Source organism: Epinephelus lanceolatus, chromosome 3 (genome assembly GCF_041903045.1).
Source record: "Epinephelus lanceolatus isolate andai-2023 chromosome 3, ASM4190304v1, whole genome shotgun sequence".
Taxonomy (NCBI): domain Eukaryota; kingdom Metazoa; phylum Chordata; class Actinopteri; order Perciformes; family Serranidae; genus Epinephelus; species Epinephelus lanceolatus.
The window spans coordinates 47,133,712-47,152,703 of record NC_135736.1 but is presented as its reverse complement, the minus strand read 5'-3'; the positions used below and the strand labels follow the sequence as shown (position 1 = coordinate 47,152,703).

Here is an 18,992-nt window from a genome sequence, read left to right as displayed (position 1 = left end):
GAGAGAATGAGCTGTGGGCAACCGGCAACGTATAGGAAACACAGGGGTACAATATGAAGCATGTGCAAATGCGCATGGTCATCTGGTGGGAGGGGCTTAAGACAGAAAGGGGAGAGCTGCAGGAGGAGGGTGTATTTTCAAATTCTGCCTCTTTCCCTTTCCAGATTTCTGCCTACTCCAAACTTCAGTCAAAAGCTAACAGTGGAAACAACCTGTTGTCAAAGTGAACTTTCCAAGGCCTTGAGTATGGCTCACCTTGCACCAGGTGCTCATGGTAGATGGAGGCCAGGTTGGGGAGGTGCTGCTGGAGGTGGGAGCTGAGCTCAGCGTGGGAGTTGATCTGGACCAACTCCTCCTCACAGCCCGACTCCTCGCCGTCAAAGTCGGCCATGTTCTTCTCCGACTTGGCGCTGACCTGGGAGCTGCTACAGCTCACGTCGTCAGCACTCAGCATGTCCTCCACCATGGGACTGACAAAGGAGGGATGGTTTTATAGACGGAGGCAGAGAAGCAGACCCATTAAAGATCAATCAAACAGCTCCATCAAAATGTGCAGAACAGTTAATTTAGATTAAAGGCAAAGGGTGACTTTCTGAACTTTTATCTAGCGCCTTACCCTTCATGATGGTGGTGGTGATGATGGTGATGGTGGTGGTGCTGGGGGCCAATGAAGCGCCTGCAATTAAAGAGCTCACTACCCATGGCCTCTCCCAGGAAGTCCCCCGGCCGCGGCAGGCACGGAGGCTCCTGAGGCCCCTGGACCATCTGTGAAGGCCCAATGTCTGGAGGCTGCTGCTGGGGCTCCGTTCCCTCGGGCCGAGCAGACGACGACGCAGAACAAGCGTCCAACATCCTCATCCGGCCCTCTAATGACGTTGACGCCGCTGTAACCATGACAGCAGACGTCTCTGGATTGAAGGGGAGAACTTTGGGCTTAGACCCGCCCCCCGAACCACTAGGCCCCGCCCCTTGGCTTGACCCCTCGCCAAGCGCTTCCCCCGCCTTCCTCTTCCTTGACTCCGTCTGCTCCCTAGGCTCCTTCTGCTGCCCGCCTTCGGCAGCCGACCGGTTCCCCTCATCTTCGTCCTCTTCATCGTCGTCATCATCCTCCTCATCATCTTCCTCTTCGTCATCCTCCTCCTCCTCCTTCAAGGCCTCACTGTCCGCCATGTCGTCAGAGTGCATTTCACTGCCGGGGCTTCCGGCTGATTGGCTTGCTCGGCTGGAGGCAGCTTCGTTGCTGGAGGCCTCGCTGCGGCCGCTGCTGCTGCCCGGCCCACTGCTGCCTTCTTCCACGCTGTTGGCCGTCTCATCAGAGCTTCCCTGCATCGACTCCTGAGGACACACGCAGACACGGGAAACAACACAGTTATCATAATCACTTCAGTCAAAAGGTGAGAACACCTGTTCAAATCCCTGAAAAAAACACAGGCAGAGCACACAATCTACTTCATGTTCATTTTTGTGCAGCTGCACAACGTAAGCTGTCGCGTTTGTTGAAATTGAAAACAATTGAAAACAATTTCATCATGACTCTCTTTGACCTCTTAAATATGGTTTCTTTAAATTTAGGGGGAAGAAATTTAATGCAATATGACAATATAACAGCTGATGATGAAGTTTACACTGAACTAATTAGTTAGACTCAATGTTAGACTCTTATGGTTGCAACATTACACGAAAACTAAATATATTCACTGTCGTGTCAGCGTTCAAACATAATGTATTTATTCAGGCAGGTGGGTCAGAAATCTTCTTGCCCAAAGTAATTTTGTTACTTGCCCCTTCACAAATTGTTTTATTAATTAACAGTTAAAATGACAGCAAAGACTTAAGTTCTTCTTTTGAAACATGACACGCTGTGGCAATCAGTAATGCGATCACCTGACTTGCCTCAGCGTTAATGTTTTGTACAAGCACCGGCAAGGCCCCAGAGGAGAGGCTGTCGGCAGCCCTCTTAGCTTTCATGCAAGCGAGATGCTGTCAATTCTTATTTTGGCACTCCAACAATGTTTTATAGGAAACTTGACATGCCTTTGAAAAACAGCCCTGTCTTATCCACTTTGCTCTTAAACTTGTGGCAAACGGTGCAATATGTAGTTGGATTTGCCCACACAACTCCTGTTTCCAAGATAACTGAATTCTCGCTTGTGCTACAGCTCTCACCAGTTCCCAATTGGTACTGCGCATGTGCAACTCTCAACAGAGATGAGAAGGAAGCGAGGTGGCTCACTCTTTAGCTACTTCCCTCATCAGCTCCCAAAAAAACAATGTGTTTAATTCATTTTTATCACTTGCCTAATCGGGCAGGATTTACTAGCCTGGCATTTTAGTGGCCATGGGCTGTTGGGCAATCCTTACTGTTGAGCCCTGCATGTACATAATATTATACACACTACTCCCAAAATTCAATCTACAAAGTTTCTGATGACAATTAATTCAATCTCCACCACAAATTAAAGCAAAGCCCTATGCTTTTTAACTTATGTTTTATTCAACAACCTGATTAATTTTGTTCTCCCAGTTCAGCTGTGATCCAAACGTTATCTTTTCAAAACAGCTCCTGCCATTGTTTCAAAGGGACAGTGAATCTACATGTGCTGTGTAAATGACAGCTGACATGCAAACAAAAACTGCAGGGATCCAAATCAGCTCGACAGAGAGTGTGTACTGTGTACTGTCTGTCTGTGTGTGTGTGTGTGTGTGTGTGTGTGTGTGTGTGTGTACCTCTGTGTCAGACAGCCTCTGCTGGCTCCTCTTGCTGCCAGTCATCATCTGGTCGTCCATCTCCATGTCACTGCCTCCGCTGTGCTGAGTGTCGCTGTTGTCACTGCTGTCCGGACTGGCGGCCGGTGAACCTGAGACCAGACAAAACGACTGAGACTGAGAACTTCCTGTGGGAAGGAATTCAAACCTGCCACACAAACATTTACAGTTGACACCAGCCGTAGTCATTCAGAAGCTGAGGGAGGATGCACACGGCCTGTGAAACGTAATTAAGTAAGTAAAATAAGTGTCTCCGTTACCACCTGAAACATTTAAAGTGAACTCACTGATTTTGTTTGTGTTCTTTTTCTAATACCCAAATGAGCATTATTCTATTATAGTCTTCCCAGTCCTGAAACAGAAAATGTACCCATATACTCAGAACATTCCCCTGGGTGCTCTCTGTGTCATCTAGAACTTTTTTTTTTTTTAATTCGTCTACGGAGCAGCCCCAGACTTAATATTCAGAAATAATTTTGGACTGTCTTAAAGGATAGGAATAATATGTATGCATTTTGAAAATTGGCATAGTTTACCTTTGATTAAAAGATCTGAGTACTTCTTTCATCACGGCCAAAGCGTGAAAAGAAGAATTCTAATGTTTGTTAGAACAGGTTTCTCCATTTAGACATTTTGAATGTAGCTCCTGCATTTTGATTCATTAATCTTATCAACACTGACCTTTCTTGTTGCCCATGGGGATGTTGGTGTTGAGCAAGGAGGCGAAGGAGCTCTGTTTGGAGAGCTGGGCCTTGGCCGCCAGGGCGTTGTTCCACAAAGCCTTGATCAGCATGGAGGCCAGGTACAACGTCTGAGGAGGGAGACGCATGAGCTTTTATCATAAATAATCAACACGTTAAAATCCAACAGTATGGTAACGATCAGAGTGCTTTTTTAGGTGATTTTTGAGGCTGTGTACCTGCTCGGTGTGGGCGCTGGGGTGCAGGCCCGACACCAGGTTGAGGACGTGACGGAGAGGCACTGGGTCCAGGTTTTTGATGAGTGAAGGGAAAAGGTCGTGGATGTAACGGCTACAGTGTTTCAACTAAAACACCAAACAAATAGCAGAGTTTATTATTTCATATCTGCAAAGTGGAAAGCACAGGTACTCACTGACTGCTACAGAGATGTGTTTTTACTGTCTGTAAACAATTTCAAAAATTTAGCGATTAAATATCAGTAAGAATAACATGTACATACATTATTACATCATACATTATGATTTATTCAGTTTTATATTTCTATATTGTTATTATTCTACACAAATACCCCATCTAATCATCCCCACAGTTTGCACAAGAGTTTTTCCTGTTTCAGTCTGACAGAGAACTCAGCAAATCTTCTTCTATATTCTAATGAAAACATCAAATGGAGTGTGAAGAAAAGTGTTAATATTTAGTAGATATATCTCAGCTGGAAAAGTTTTCTCTTCCATTTGCCACTCACACACATGCAAATGTTCAAACCAACATTATGTACTATAGCAACTCCAGCTGAGCCAGCCAACATTCCTGTTTTTATCCATGGTTTACCCCCTTGATAGTACTGATGTAGTGATAAATACTGTAGGCCCCTTCATGCTGCTCCACGGAGTAACCTAATGGAGCGGAATAAAGCTGCGTACAGTCAGGAGTAAATCTGTCCCGTCTTACCTGAGCTGCAGCCCAGATACAGTCCACATGCTGCGTGCTGAGTCGGCCCTCTGCAGCCAAGAAGTTCAGGATCACTTGGCACTGTTTAATGATCTGGAAAACACACACGCACACTTAAGACCAGCTGTGCTTGGAAAAAAATTAAATGACCTCCAATCTCCAGTGCTGCACTGTTTAAGGAAAGACACTGTAACTTGCAACGCGTCACAAATAACATAAATCCTTGTGATAAATCTGATAACATGGATTTCATTTAAACACAATATAACTAAAAGTTTATGTGTTAAATTTAGCAGAAAATGCAATGTGTTTGTTCACATGTTTCACCTCAATGTGCAAATTTGGTCCGAATATGTGCTCCACCACGTTGTTGTGGATCAGCCAGTCAGCTAGTTCCTTTGCTATGGACCTGAGAGGATGGAGCAGAATCAGACCTTTAGTGAAGTAACAGACAGGTTAATGAGAGGTCAACATACAGAGTGGAAAACTCATGCTTTGTATGATATGTGTGCTGTGACACAGAGCATACTGACTGTGTGGATGTACACCTACAGGTGTAAAGACAGGTGTCAGGAATGTGTCTTTTCCTGCTCTATGGTTATTTAGGCTGCTGTCAGCCCTAGAGTCGTCTCCTTTGGTCTGAATCAGGGACTCATGTTGTTCCAAAGTTGTCTAATTGCCTAGAGTTGGTTCGCGTTCTCATGGCAGCATTTACAAGAGGACCAGATCAAATGCCTTGTGTGAGAAAGCTGCTCCTAATTGGTCAGAATTTCCATGTGGGAAAAATCCAGGAAGTAAAGCAAACCTTGAAGAAGAGTACACTTGCAAGATAAATGTGACACTTTCTAATGTCACAATGGAGGGACAACTACGCAGGTTGATTTTAGCGCTGCTCACTGAGTTTGAGTTCACTTACAAGTGGGAAACTGGACGATGTAGTTTTTAAAGAAAACAGCAGAAGTTAAGAATTATACCTGCACCATCCGAGAAAACTAAAGCTGTCTTTGTAGAACAGCAAAATGCCATTATATCATCAATTCGTTAAAGCAGACCCAAATACTTGTCTACCTGGACATATCAACACCTTCATGGACGCCTTTGAGCACAGCTATCTGATCCCTTTAAGCCAACTTACGTTTCTGTGTCAGACACCAGTGACTCGTTGTTGCAGACGTCATTGAAGGTGTGGAGTTGGTTCTGAGAAAACACACACACACACGTTCCAGGATGAGTAAGGACATAATACATCATACATCTTTGTAAAAGGTTATTTCCCATCAGTGTCATACCAAAACCTTAAAACTGAAAGAAGCTGTTGCTAAACAAATACAGGCAAAGTCAACAAGTCTTTACTGGCCTTTATAAACTAAATCAAATCAGTGAAACAGCGCACCAGGCAATGCTCAAGTTATGGCCAAAAACAGATTTTGTGAGGTCACACTGACCTTGACCTTTGACCACAAAATTCTAATCAGTTTATTCTTCAGTCCAAGTGGACGTTTGTGTTAAATCTAAAGAAATTCCCTTGAGGTGTTCTTGAGATATCGCATTCATGAGAATGAGACAGATGAGGTCACACAGACCTTGACCTCTGACCACCAAAATCTAATCAGGTCATCGTTGAGTCCAAGTGAACATTTGTGCCATTTGAAGAAACCCCTTCAGGTATTCTTAAGATATCACATTTACAAAATGAGACAGATAAGGTCACATGAACCTTGACCTTTGACCTATGACCACCAAAATCTCATCAATTAATCATTGAATCCAAGTGAACGTTTGTGCCAAATTTAAAGAATCTCCCTCCAAAGTGAGATATTGCATTCACAAGAATAAGACAGACAAGGTCACAGTGACAATGACCTTTGACCACAAAAAAAAAAAACAGTCAGTTCATCCCTGAGTCAAAGTGGACATTTGTGCCAAAGTTGAAAAAATTCCTTTGAGGCGTTCTTGAGATTTCACGGTCAGAAGGATGGGATGTACATACATACGTAGAACATACGGACAGACAGTCGACATGAAAACATAAACCGTCCAGCCACGGTTATCACCGGAGAGACGGCATAAAAAAGAAGGAAGGAAGTGGGGGAATCTCAAGTATCTTTCACCCATCAGAAGACTCTTTCTGGAAAACACCACAGTTTATTCATTTTGCAATTACTGCACACCTGTCTACCACAAATCTATATTATTTTATTTTATATTCATACGTGTTATATTTTATCTCTATATTTTAACTTCTGCACTATCTTTATTCGTATATTCTCAATTTTTCTAAGACTTCCATTGCTAACAACTGCTTCTCCCTAATTGTCGTGCGTATGACAATAAATAACTTGAACTTCCTGGCATGTAATGAGCATTGAAGTCTCACAGTTCCAACATTTTATGTTTACCTTTCATAAAACCTAAAGTACTTTTTTTGTCTTGCTCACAGGGGTGAGCAAAACACAGAATTTCAAGTCAGTCATAAATCATCACTGTAAAGCCCCATGACTAAGACCTCTGTTGACTGAAACACAACTGCAGCTGAGACTCAAATGACGAATAAAGAACCAGAGTCAGTCACACAAGTCTCTCACAGGGCGGTTGCTGAGGTGCTACAGTGAAGAGCCCCAGTTTAAAAAATTCCCATCGGCCTAATCCAGGCGACGCTGTGTGAATGAGTTCAGTCATGTTTGGAGTGACTTACAGTGATCTGGCTGAGTCCTGCCAGCCTCATGGTGAGCGTGGGGGACATGAAGTATTTGAAGGCAAGGTCCAGGCTCTCCTTGTCGAAGCACAGCGCGCTGTCCAGCGGCTCCTTCACCGTGCTCCACATCAGGTCGGCCATGTTGCGCGCCGCACTCTGCCGCAGCTCCTGGTCCGACAGCTTACACAGATACCTGCAGGCAGACAACCAAAACTTAATGAGTTAAGACACAAAATTCACTGAAATAACTTAAACTTACGGCTCTGAATGCTAATGTCTGGACACAATGAGGTTCTGTGTTATGAGCAGAGTTTTAAGTACATCTTAATGTCAAAAACAACATTTAAGGTGCTAACAGTTTTTTTAATCAATACATCTGACTTGATGTGGGTTTTCTAATTCAGGGTTCCTACAGCTTAAGGCAAATTAGATTTAAGACTTTGCCTTTTGTAATGCCACTCCTACTGAAATTAAAAAACAGCTTTACAATTATCAAAATAAATGGAAATGACCTCAGGGTTAGCAGGCCCCCAGGAAGTGTGCGGGGCTTTCAAGCCAATTTTTGTAGTGGCCAAACATTGTGATTACAACTTCCCTGTCCATCAAGCATTGTCCTGCAGCCCAAAAAGACTTCACCCCACAGACTCACAAACATCTGTAAATCAGTGGAGACATTTTTTTGAACATCACAACCCCTGTGAAATGACTCCTTTCACTATCTGGATTTAATCCATAACATCTGGAAAGTCTAGCAGAGCTGTACGATGTATTATTTTATCTTGATTCAAGTTAATGAAGGGCTAAAGCAGAAGTAGTTGGCTCGGCTGGTCGAAGTCTCCAGTGCACCTGCTCTTTGGGCCGCACAGAGTAGAAGCAGTGACCAATCATTTGGGTAACTTTATATGCAGCATTTGAACCATTTTGGCTTCATGTGCCCCTGAGTGGGTGGCACAGTGGTTAGCAATGTCGCCTCACAGTTCCCAGATCGAACTCAGGGTGGGGGAGCTCTTCTGTGGAGAGTTTGCATGTTCTCCCTGTGTCAGCGTGGGTTTCCTCCAGGTGCTCCAGCTTCCTCCCACAGTCCAAAGACATGCAGGTTAATTGGTGACTCTAAATTGTCCGTAGGTGTGAATGTGAGTGTGAATGGTTGTCTGTCTCTATGTGTCAGCCCTGTGATAGTCTGGTGACCTGTCCAGGGTGAAACCTGCCTCTCACACAATGTCAGCTGGGATAGGCTCCAGCCCCCCTCCTCCAGGGTTTTCTGGGCTATTCTGTGCTTTCAATCTGTGTGTGGAATTCCTTGATTCCCATCATGCAGAGTCTGAAAAACTTTTCAGAAAAATAAACATGTTTGATATTTAGGATTTAAAATACTCATACCGTTAATGCAGACAATGCAGATACTCCAAGCATCTGCATTGTCTTGTACCCTTTTCAGCAATGCCTGAACTCTAGATGAATATGCACTCCCCCGTGTTGTCCACGGTACAGTGACAGCTAGTGGTGGATCCTCAGCTCTGCTCAATTCATTTCTGATCCTTACATTTGTCCTTTTTTGTCTTTTCTTATTTAATTGACACTGTTTGACCCCTGGAAGACAAGTGATTACTTTGTGAAAACTAATAGGGAATGCTCTCCTAAAACAAGCTTCTCAATCTAGTGTTTTCATTACGACTGTTTTAGCAGAAACATCGACACCCTGTTCAAAATTCACCACCAGCACTTCTGACTGCAAAGAAATCCAGCAGGAGGACTTAGAGTAAGTGGTGGGCGGCAGGCCAACACTTATCACAACTGTGATAACGACAAAGACGGTTGGACCCGACAAAAACATCACAATTCACTTCCTCATTTCTGACTGTGAATCAAACTTTTCAAACATCTGAAAAACTCTGTAACTTCTGAGATTCATTTCTAATCACATTACTTCTTTCAGCTCTGTGTGGGCGAACATTGAGAGATCTGATCAACAGCAGAGTGCTGCTGACTCATCCAGTCTCCACTCTGAGCTGGGACAGTTGGTTTGTGGTTTTCAGATCTTTCCTGATGAGCTGGGAGGCTACAGTTGCTTGTTTGTGTTTCGCTGATCAAACACACTTAAAAGGACAAACAAGTTCAAAGACCTCATCAACAGAATCAACATTTGAGGGAGGGACAAAGCTTCAGGAAATGTAATTTTGAATTGTCTAACCAGTCTTACTAAATGACAATCTTTAGGAAAAAAATAAGCACAAACTCTGTATGCAATGGTAGATAGATCGTAGATAGCAAATGTACGTGGTATGATAACCGTCAACTTTTTCATCATGATATACCTTAAAGCCGGTATATCGCAGAACTGAGTGTCAACAAAGACTCAGGAGGGAATTCCCAAAGACTGAACTGCGGCCACTGATAGCAACATAAATTGCGCATCACTTGCAACCGCTACCTTCCACGACTCAAAGTCCAATTTACAAAAGATATTGTGCTGATGATGTTACAGCACAGATACACCCATAAAGTTTTACAGCTGAGTGCATTTTGTCCATTTTGTGTCAGGTTGCAATTATTTATGCGGCAAAGTATAAATGTAGCCTTTGCCTTTGTATTTGGGATTTAATATCCCAGTCTGTCAGTGTACTATAGCTCACACCAACTATGCTATTAACTTCACTGTAACTGTGTGTGGCTGTTAGTGCTGATCTTTGTGATTGTTTTTGCAGTGAGGCTCATTTGCATAGAATTGCCAATTTTGCAACCAATCTAAGATTAATACCTTATTTAAATACATGCAAATAGCACATGAGCACAGACATGTTTGCCTGGGCAGAGTCCTGCACTGTGTAGGGTACCCACGTGTAACCTATGGGTAGCCTGCAAAATGTTATAGGGTAAAAATATGTTTATATATATAAATTTACAGGCACGGGTAAAAATGAACTTCACGCAGGCAGGCAGTAGCTGAGAACAAAAATATATATTTTTTAATATTCAGAATAAAACAGATGAAAAAGATGTGCAGTGTGTGTGTAATATTGTGACATCTAAATCACTATAATCAATCCATAATCCCTTTTATCTTGAAAGTCAATGACACAAGTCGAACCTTTGACCCTGTCGTCACATTTGTTACCGACGTGAGTAATGAAACTTTGCAGCCTGAGGATGAGGTGGCAGCCTACATGGAGTTCAAGACACCCAAAGAGGATCCTTTGGAGGTATTATGGTGGTGGAAGGAGCATGCTAAAATGTTTCCTAACCTGGCAGTGAATGTGCTCAAAGTTTTTGCCATCCCAGCATCGAACGAATCCTCTGCTGGATTTGTTATTCAAGAACATAGAACTCAGCTTTATGTGAGGGACTGTAGCTTGTGTGTGTTTAATCACGGGTGCGGGTCGTGTCTTGGGACTTTTATTAACAGGTGTGGCAGGGGCAGCTTTGATTCAGACATAATAACGGGGAACAGGTCAGTTCTGGTACTGAGCTTTACGAGTATGGGAGGACCCATGCAGGACTCTGCAATTAGGGGTGCATTTAAACTTTTGTGGGTGCGTTGAGAACTATACAGTTTCTTCTTTCTCATCTTATTTGTGCAGGTTTAGCGACCAAAAAGCCCACAGAATCCTTTCGTGAATTAACAAGAGAAAGTCTACAGCTATGCTCGCGGCTCTGTGAGGCATTAGTATGTTAATATACGGACTATGACGATGCAAGCATTTAACATTTGTAAATTAGCTTTAAAACAAAGTACAGCTGATGGAATGTCACTGGTTTTGAAGGTATGTGGTCATAAATCAAAGCCTGATGATGACACTGGATTTAAAGTCAGGTGAGTCAGCTAACACTTTAGTCTGGACCAAAGTGGTTGACTTCTCGATCCCTTGTACCAAAGAAAGGACCAAAAGGTTTCACTGAATGCTCAGATTTTGTACTGATCCTAACTTGTTCTGTGATCAGTTTGTTTCTCATTTAAGACACACTTTATGCAAATTTTTTATGTATTTCATTTGGGCAAAATTCTCGTATAGCGGCTTGTGTGTAGACCGCAATTAAGTAATTTGAAGTTACGATTACCTATCAAGTTTTAAGTGAGTGTCAAATACTTTTGGCACCATTTCTGGCTTTTGTACATTTTTAGCATGGATCCAACCCATTGTTTTGTAAATGAGACTCCTGGTCCATTTGTGTTGAAAACAAAGAGACCTCTGCAGATAATTCAGTTAAAAAAAACTCCTGACCAGCGAACACTGAAGGAATTCTAACCAGAATAAGTTTCAGCTGGTTGCAATCTGTTATCCTCACTGCTAGATGTCAAAAAATCCCCTAAATTTTACATACTGGAGTCTGTACCATACTTAAAGCTTTCCTGGGTACACACTTTTAAAGCTTCAGTGTTTTTTTCAGTACTGAGTGTTATTTAGTTTTTTGTGTTTTCTTGTACAGCTTTGCTCAGCTATGAATCCACGTTAACGTACCTAATCCCTCATCTTGTCACTCCAAGCAAGTGTGCTCATGCGTCTTTGTCTTGCATCATGTGCTGCTGGTGTGTGTTGCCCTTTAGAGTCTGGCTGCTGAAGCTGGATGACAAAGAATATTCTCCTATTCAGTGTAGACACAATTTGAGCCAATCTCAGAGCTCTTCATGACAATAACGTTTGCAATTTTTAAAAACTGAACTGTGGTGAGTTTGAAACATCAACACTGTTTCCAGGGAAGATGGTGTTTTAATAAAATCCGGGAATGACCCTTTAATCGTCGTTCCTGTTAGAGTAATCATTGTATTCCACCGCTGTGTGTCTCTGCTCAGTGAGACAGAAGAGGCGGCGGAGCATCAGCTTGCCTGCGTCACATGACCGGGCCTGCCGGCGCTCTGTCTCCTCTAGGGTCATGTGAGGAGAGGTTCACTGGAGGCCTGGCAACTGTTGCCATGGTGACAGAAGCTCTTCCTAGCAACACATGTGTGGCAGTTTGGTATTTGGGGGAGAGAGCACGAATGAGCGAGGTGCACTGACTGACTGAGTGAGAGAGACGGAGAGGGAAAGAGCTGTGAGACAAAATCGACCACGTCTGGTTTTCTCACTTCAAATGGCAGCAAAGATCAATGGAGAGACACACCTAAACTCGCACGCTTCTCCAAAGCATCTAAAAAGGTGCTCTAAGTGTGTTTTTAATATCTGGCAGTACAGAATAACAAAGGATTGATCAGATTACTGATGAAGACCTGGTAGCCATATCTACATTTCCATTTTGTTCTGATTTAAATCAAAAAGCTTCGCTCAAATCGTCTGCAGAAGCTAAGTTTCTTCCAGCCTGATTTGGGCGGAGGAGCTGTTGGATGCTGGGCTGACAGGGAGGCAAGGTGATCAACAAAATGGCAGCTACTCAGTCATATACAAACCAGGCACTCAGACAGGCCTGCGGCTGTGTGCAGGAGCTCAGAGTTAAACTGGAAAAATGTTTCTCTTATTGGGGAAGATCCATGACTGGAGGATGCAGAATTTCCTAATTCAATTTATGTTACCGAACAAACAGAAAAGGTGGTCTTTGCACATCTGTGTACAGACTGGTACGTGGGAAATAGATCTCCTATTACCCAGCGATAACTGTATTTAAATTGTATTAAGTATGTTGAGGGGAATTAACCTTTCTGGGTCTTAAACTGGGCTTAGACTACAGGAGTTTTAAAATCAGGTTGCATCATAAAGAGAAACTCAATAATGGCACATTACACACTACAGGATATTATTAAGGTTATTGGCCAGAGGGAGCTTGAATGCACCACCTCACGTGATCTTATGGGGAAGCAGATACAAACAAAATGAGACTGACGTGGTGCTTTGAGAAAAACAAAAGCAAAATGCTAAACGAGCCTGGATCAGAAAATGGTCGACATGGGTGCTATGTAGCTATTGTACCAACAAGCACGTGCAACGACTCTGAATGACAGCAAACAAATTTACCAGCATGTAACTGCAGAAAATGTAAAACTTTGTTCCCTCATAAAAGCAAACTGTAGCATCTGTTAACACTTTGACATGGTTGGAGTGAACTCACCGTATTACATAGGTGCGGAACGGTATGATGTGCTGCATGACCGCAGGAATGTGCAACCATATTCGGATCTGTGTAGAGGAGCACACAACACAAATTATTCAACATTGAAACACATGAAAACACATCAGATGGGCGTCCTTAAAAACTTCAGGTGGCTCAAACAACGTGTGTACAGGTTAGTGGAGGATTTCTTACATGTTTGTTATATTAAACTGAGTTAGATTTAGCCTGGTGTCCCTAATAAACTGGCAACTGGCAAAACAATATCAAGTATCATCAAAATAATATCGAAATCTTTCATTTGGTTAGCATTTATTGACTTTTGAGTGTTACATTTGGGTTTTATACATAAATCATGGCAAGAGGGAGTTGATGACTGTGTATTTGTGTCTGTGGACTCACGTTGGAGACGATGGTGATGAAGGCATGTGCGATGGGGAAGGGGAGGCTCTCCGGAGTGCCCGACTCGAAGCACTCCTTCATGAGAGAGAGGCCATGCTTCCCACAGAACAGACAGACGTAACGCAGCAGATGCAGAGGAACCTCCACGTCCTGGACAATAAGGGGACACAACATTTTTTTTTTTTTGCAGAAGGAAACACAAAAATGTTTTGGTGCACATAGCAGAAAAGCAGTCAGCGTCATTGTTGTTTTTTCCATTGTCCAATCAGATGAACTATGAGGCGGGCCCTCTGTGGTGGTGAAACGACAGGTGGTAGCTCACATGGTTTGTGTTGAGCTAACTTTAGCTCGCTATCAACAAGCTGCAAGACATATCTCAACCAATTGCTGCCTCAGCTACTTCTCGTTTGTCCAAGTGTCTGGCCAGGCGATTGACAACAGATTGTCAAACTCTCCTCAACTCATCCTCAGATAAGCCTTGAACCAACAAGTCAAGCTCCTGGACCAGCTGGTGGTACTCCCTGTGATTTCTCCTCTTTCTGAGGGTCTCATGCACCCACACAGATCTCCATTTCTCTGTGTCCAACGTTCTATTTGGTACCAGCCTCTCACTCTCAATCAGAGCCAGAGTGAGTTTACTTCGTCTCAAAATAGCAAAATCACAGGAGGTTTCTGTTCAGTGCAGTGCACCCACAGACTCTATAAATGATGTAGCTACCGTGACGTCGCCCATTGGTTTGTGGACTCAAGTTTTGTATATGTGCATATGTGAACATTCCAAGAGAAGTCAGATCTTTCTGAAGCAAACCAAACTCAGACCACCCCCACGGTACGGTTCACTTAACCTGTGCCTTGTGAAAACAAAGTGCTCCAGGTTCATTTTGCTCTTTGCCATTTGACACAGGACGAGGAGTAGTTTGGTCCACCACGGAAGATACTGACATGTCTCCAGATGTGGAATGTAGAATACATCAAATGACAACTGACTAGCACTGACACGCTAAGGTTATCCTCCAATTCTAAGTTCATCTGAAAGCGAAGGGCTTCATAACCACTCTGCAGTGCCACATCAATATATATATTATAAACAGGCTATAGTGTGAACAGAAAGAGAACGGAGTCCTTTTTCTGTTGGCCCACTTTAAGAGGACTGAGTTCGGTTTGTTTAAAAAGGACTATATGTGAAAACACAACAAAACAGAGTTGCTGGAGAACTTGCGAGTGAATGAGTGAGACAGAGCTGTGAGGAGAGTGTGAGAGAGGAGATGCGCACTGGTATGATCATGTAACGCAACTTGACCCTATATCGATATAAACGGTGTTGTCCAAATTTATAAGCCCTAGTACAAAGTCATTGCGCGTGCTGCAGTGGTCATGGGTTCAATTCCTGTCTGTGCTGTCCACTGAAAGGCAAAGAAATCATCTAAAAGAAAAAAAAAATCTGATGCATTTCTTAACAATTGCTTCTGTTGAGCAGTTTGGATTCAACACATTTCCTTCTGGGTTTATGTGAGTGTGATGGAAAGTGTGGTGTCATCGTGCCAATTTTGGTGCACATGACAATAAATCACGAACTTGTTTTGACTTGATTGAGACTCTAAAACAGTAAATGAAATCAGTGTATTTTAATTCAGGTACATGATTTGTTTTTAAGTTGTGTGTCAGTTATTTTGGCCAATAAAAACAGTAAAAGCTGGGAGTTTTTTTCGTAGTTGTCCGGCTCATTTTTCACACAGCCTGTTCTCAAATTCATCCCACCCCTGAGCTTAATGAAACTTTATTACGGTGGGAAGGTAAAAAGCCATCGAGCTAGCAGATTATCCAGGGACGCATTACTGCTCTCTGAGGGACAGTGACTTCATCTGCAGAAAACCAAACCATATTGAAGAAACGGAAACTCACCCAGCAGAGCTCTTTTACTGTTTCTTCCACAATACGAGCCCTAACCTCCGTCTACTGCATTCCTTTCTGAAACATAGTTATTAAACTGATTCTGATCTCTTAAAAATTTCATCTCAGAACACAAAGAGCAGCATCAGGAGCGCAGGCCAATGAAACCCTGTTACCATGGAGTTTATGAGGCTCAGCACACTGTAATAATGTGGGCGTCCATTTGACAAAACAAACCACAGAGGGCAGGAAATGTGGACAATACTTAGCTAAACAGAGAACTGTACTCAATTCGAAAAAGTCAACATACTGACTGACATGAACCAAAACTGTGATATCAGGCCTTCCTGATATGAACAGTCTGCCTCTGTGAGTCAAAACTGAAAACATGAACGGTCTTTTTCCAGAAAAACATCTGACATGAACATGAGTTACTATTTTCTTAAAGATATGCCATTTAGGACTCTTCTAAAAAAACACTATATAGACTCACACAGAAGTAATCCCTCTCAATCATCACTTATGTGTGTGTGGCAGAAACTCTTCCCTCTGCTTGGATATTTTTATTTTCCTCTTATTTTCTGTGTTTGTGATGTTTGTGGCCGTGTACCCCCACAGTGCTCCGACGAAGTCGGGACTTTATAAAAAGGGTAGCAACCAGGTGCCAGACTGTAAACAGCAGGCATCTTTAAGATACAGCGCACAAAAAAATGCAAATACAGCAAAGCAAAACGCCAAACAGTGAATCTGTGGTTGGCTTTCACTTTCAATCTGACTGGCGAGGTTCTTTAAAAACAGTAACATACAATCCTGCATAGTATAGCTTTAAGTCTTGGATACTTTTCTTTACCTTGTGTGATATTTGCTGCCTTTGTTAATAGCAGTAATCTAGACATCTAGAAGAGACACATGCCTTTTGTGCATCATTTTCTGTTTTTGATGAGGAGGAAATGTATTGTTACATTTTTACAAATTTAAAGGTGATTCACCAAATTGAAATGTCATCTTTTCAAAATAACTGATAGCTCCTGTCTTTGATTCGTTGCAAATCTACTTCCCATTTTGGAGGGCTTTCCATCCCATGTGAAGTCCTTTACTTCACTGATATTAAAAGAAACAGAAGTGAGCGGAGTCCACAGGACAAAATAACTTTAAGCTGTGCCACCCAACAAAGAGCGGATCGCTGCAACGTGAAGCCTCAGATCAGGCGTTTATATTTGGATACTCAGCTGCGTGAGTGTCATGTTTCTGATAACCTCTCAGGTCAGGAGACAATAAAAACTCCCCCGTACATTACATGCAAAATTGATTTAAAATCAGCACTTGAATTAAAGTATAAGGATTAAGTTTTTTAACTCAGAACAACTCGTAGTACACTTGAGCAGACAGTACTTCAGTCTGAGTCAGCAGTGTGCAACTCTACCATCAAATGTGTCACAACAGTGATGTCTGCTACTTCACGTGTGTTTAATTAATGTTACCACTTTTTAAAGGCCAAAACGCCTTTTCCAATTTCTGGAACACTGTGTGCTCTTTCAAAAAGCCCAGTTGTGCCACTGAGGCATGATGGGATAAACACTACACTACTACTAACCGAGAAGCTAGAAAATTTTTTGGCATACACGCTAGGCGAGCAATTCTCATTGGACTGAACAGGCGCCATCTTGGGGTCCATTATCTAATCCTTGTAATACATATAGTTAGTTATACCTGCAGTAGAGACACGGTGTTACCTCAAAGCTCAGGGATGAACTGATAATCAGATAACGACATTATTCAGAGAGGTCCAAAATTAGGTTAGAGAAAGTCCCGTTCAGGACCGGCATGTGCAAAGCTGCATAGCAACAGTAACTTTGGGGGGTGGGGCTTAGCAAGAGTAACATTGGGTATTGCACAAAACTAATAAATGTATGTAATCACATTACTTTTCTTACTAATAGAGTAATGATGAATTGATTTAGTTCTGGTAGAGCTGCACAATAATGGCAGAATGAGAATTTCTGGAAGGCCGTTCTCTTTCACAAAGCCCAGCTGTGCCACTGAGGCATGATGGGATGACTGCCCGTAATCAGTAGGTCGCACAACCTGGAAGTAACCCAGGGGCTAGAAGTTTTTTGGGTTTATTCCCTAGGTGAGCAATTTACATTGGACTGAACAGTTGCCATCTTGGAGTCCGTTATTTAGTCCTTCTAATACATCTGCTAGCCATTAGTGTCCATGGTTATATCTGCAGTAGAGACATGGAGTTATTTCAGAGCCAAGGACTGAGCTGAACATTATTTTGAGAGGTCAACTTTGAGGGGGGTATTGCACTAAAGTAACTAATAAATGCATGTAATTCCATTACTTTTCTTACTAACAGAGAAATGATGACGTGATATAGTTCTGGTAGAGCTGCACAGTCATGACAGAATGATGATTGTGATTATTTTGTTCAACACTGAGATCAAAATTCCATATTTGGTTAGGTTTACTAAAGAACTCACTATTGAGTATTTTATTATAATAAACGTCACGCAGGCACAGCTGCTGTCAGTGACAGAAGTCGATTATTATTTTTAGTTAATCATCCAGAAAGTTTTGAATGTCACACTGGGATAGTAACGTCTGAGCTGATGACAGACATCAGACAGACACTGCTGTCCACACAACTGCTGCTGAGTAGGGATGACTTTCAGACATTTTTTAGACAACTCATAAAAGGTGACTCAGTGAAAACTGGTGTTACTAACAATGAAGTATTTCTCCTCCCAGTCCAGGGCCCATGATGAAGCACTTTTTTCTTGTTAATCTGTCCTTGGGCCTGCACAAACCTGCTTAATTTAATTTCCACAGAGTATGCATGCTGACCTCGGATAAGAACCAAAACTAAAGAGTGGAAGGAGAGAAGATGTGACCAATGAACTTGCATCTGTTCAGCCAGTTATATGACACTGTTTGGCACTAACGGGCCCCTGATGTATTCTGAACATGCCTCAGCCCTACATCTACTCTTCATCAGGAGCTTGTTCGTGTAGCTTCCCAATAAAACAGTTTCAGGATTGAATAAATTACAGAAATACAACCATCACAAGAACAGGACAAGAGAGACGAAGTTCACTCTTAAAGCCTTCTGCACACAATTGTTCCCAAAGCAGCTTATAGTGAATTAGGCGATGGGAGTTCCATTAAAATGAATAGGGAGGTGGTTGTTGCAGCAGACTGTCATCACTGGTCTGAACTGGCCCTTCAACAACGTGTTTTTGAGGGATCATTTCCAGCTATAGGTGTCAGGTGATGGACAGGAAGCAGAGTGTACACTTCACTTGACTCAGAGAAAAAAAGGAAAGAGTAGATTTCTTACGTTCATGTCGCAGAAGGAGCCGAGGATGTTGCTCTCATGAGCAGATATGTCCTGAGGAAAAGAAAAAGAGACCGTGAGATCAAAGTTGTAGAGGTCATACATGACAATAAAAACTTGTGTCAGCCTGAGAGAGAGTAATTTTTATTTGAAGGCAGAGTTCTGTTCAGCTGTTGAATTCTGAGGTTTCTGAATTACGGGCCATTGTGCT

At 42.5% G+C, this 18,992-nt stretch overlaps 1 protein-coding gene across 2 annotated transcripts in view; it reads right to left on the bottom strand.

Annotated features, from left to right (window-relative positions):
• usp34 (ubiquitin specific peptidase 34) overlaps positions 1-18,992 on the bottom strand; it is a 75,801-nt gene that overhangs the window by 42,885 nt on the left and 13,924 nt on the right. For both annotated transcript variants that reach the window (XM_033623736.2, XM_078166490.1), the window contains exons 4-15: positions 18,785-18,835; positions 13,552-13,701; positions 13,150-13,217; positions 7,114-7,306; positions 5,554-5,615; positions 4,746-4,827; positions 4,419-4,511; positions 3,686-3,811; positions 3,448-3,577; positions 2,728-2,858; positions 617-1,335; positions 256-470 (exon numbers count right to left, since the gene is read on the bottom strand). In XM_033623736.2, the coding sequence (XP_033479627.2) occupies positions 256-470; positions 617-1,335; positions 2,728-2,858; positions 3,448-3,577; positions 3,686-3,811; positions 4,419-4,511; positions 4,746-4,827; positions 5,554-5,615; positions 7,114-7,306; positions 13,150-13,217; positions 13,552-13,701; positions 18,785-18,835 (2,020 nt within the window). The remainder of the gene's footprint in view (positions 1-255; positions 471-616; positions 1,336-2,727; positions 2,859-3,447; positions 3,578-3,685; positions 3,812-4,418; positions 4,512-4,745; positions 4,828-5,553; positions 5,616-7,113; positions 7,307-13,149; positions 13,218-13,551; positions 13,702-18,784; positions 18,836-18,992) is intronic.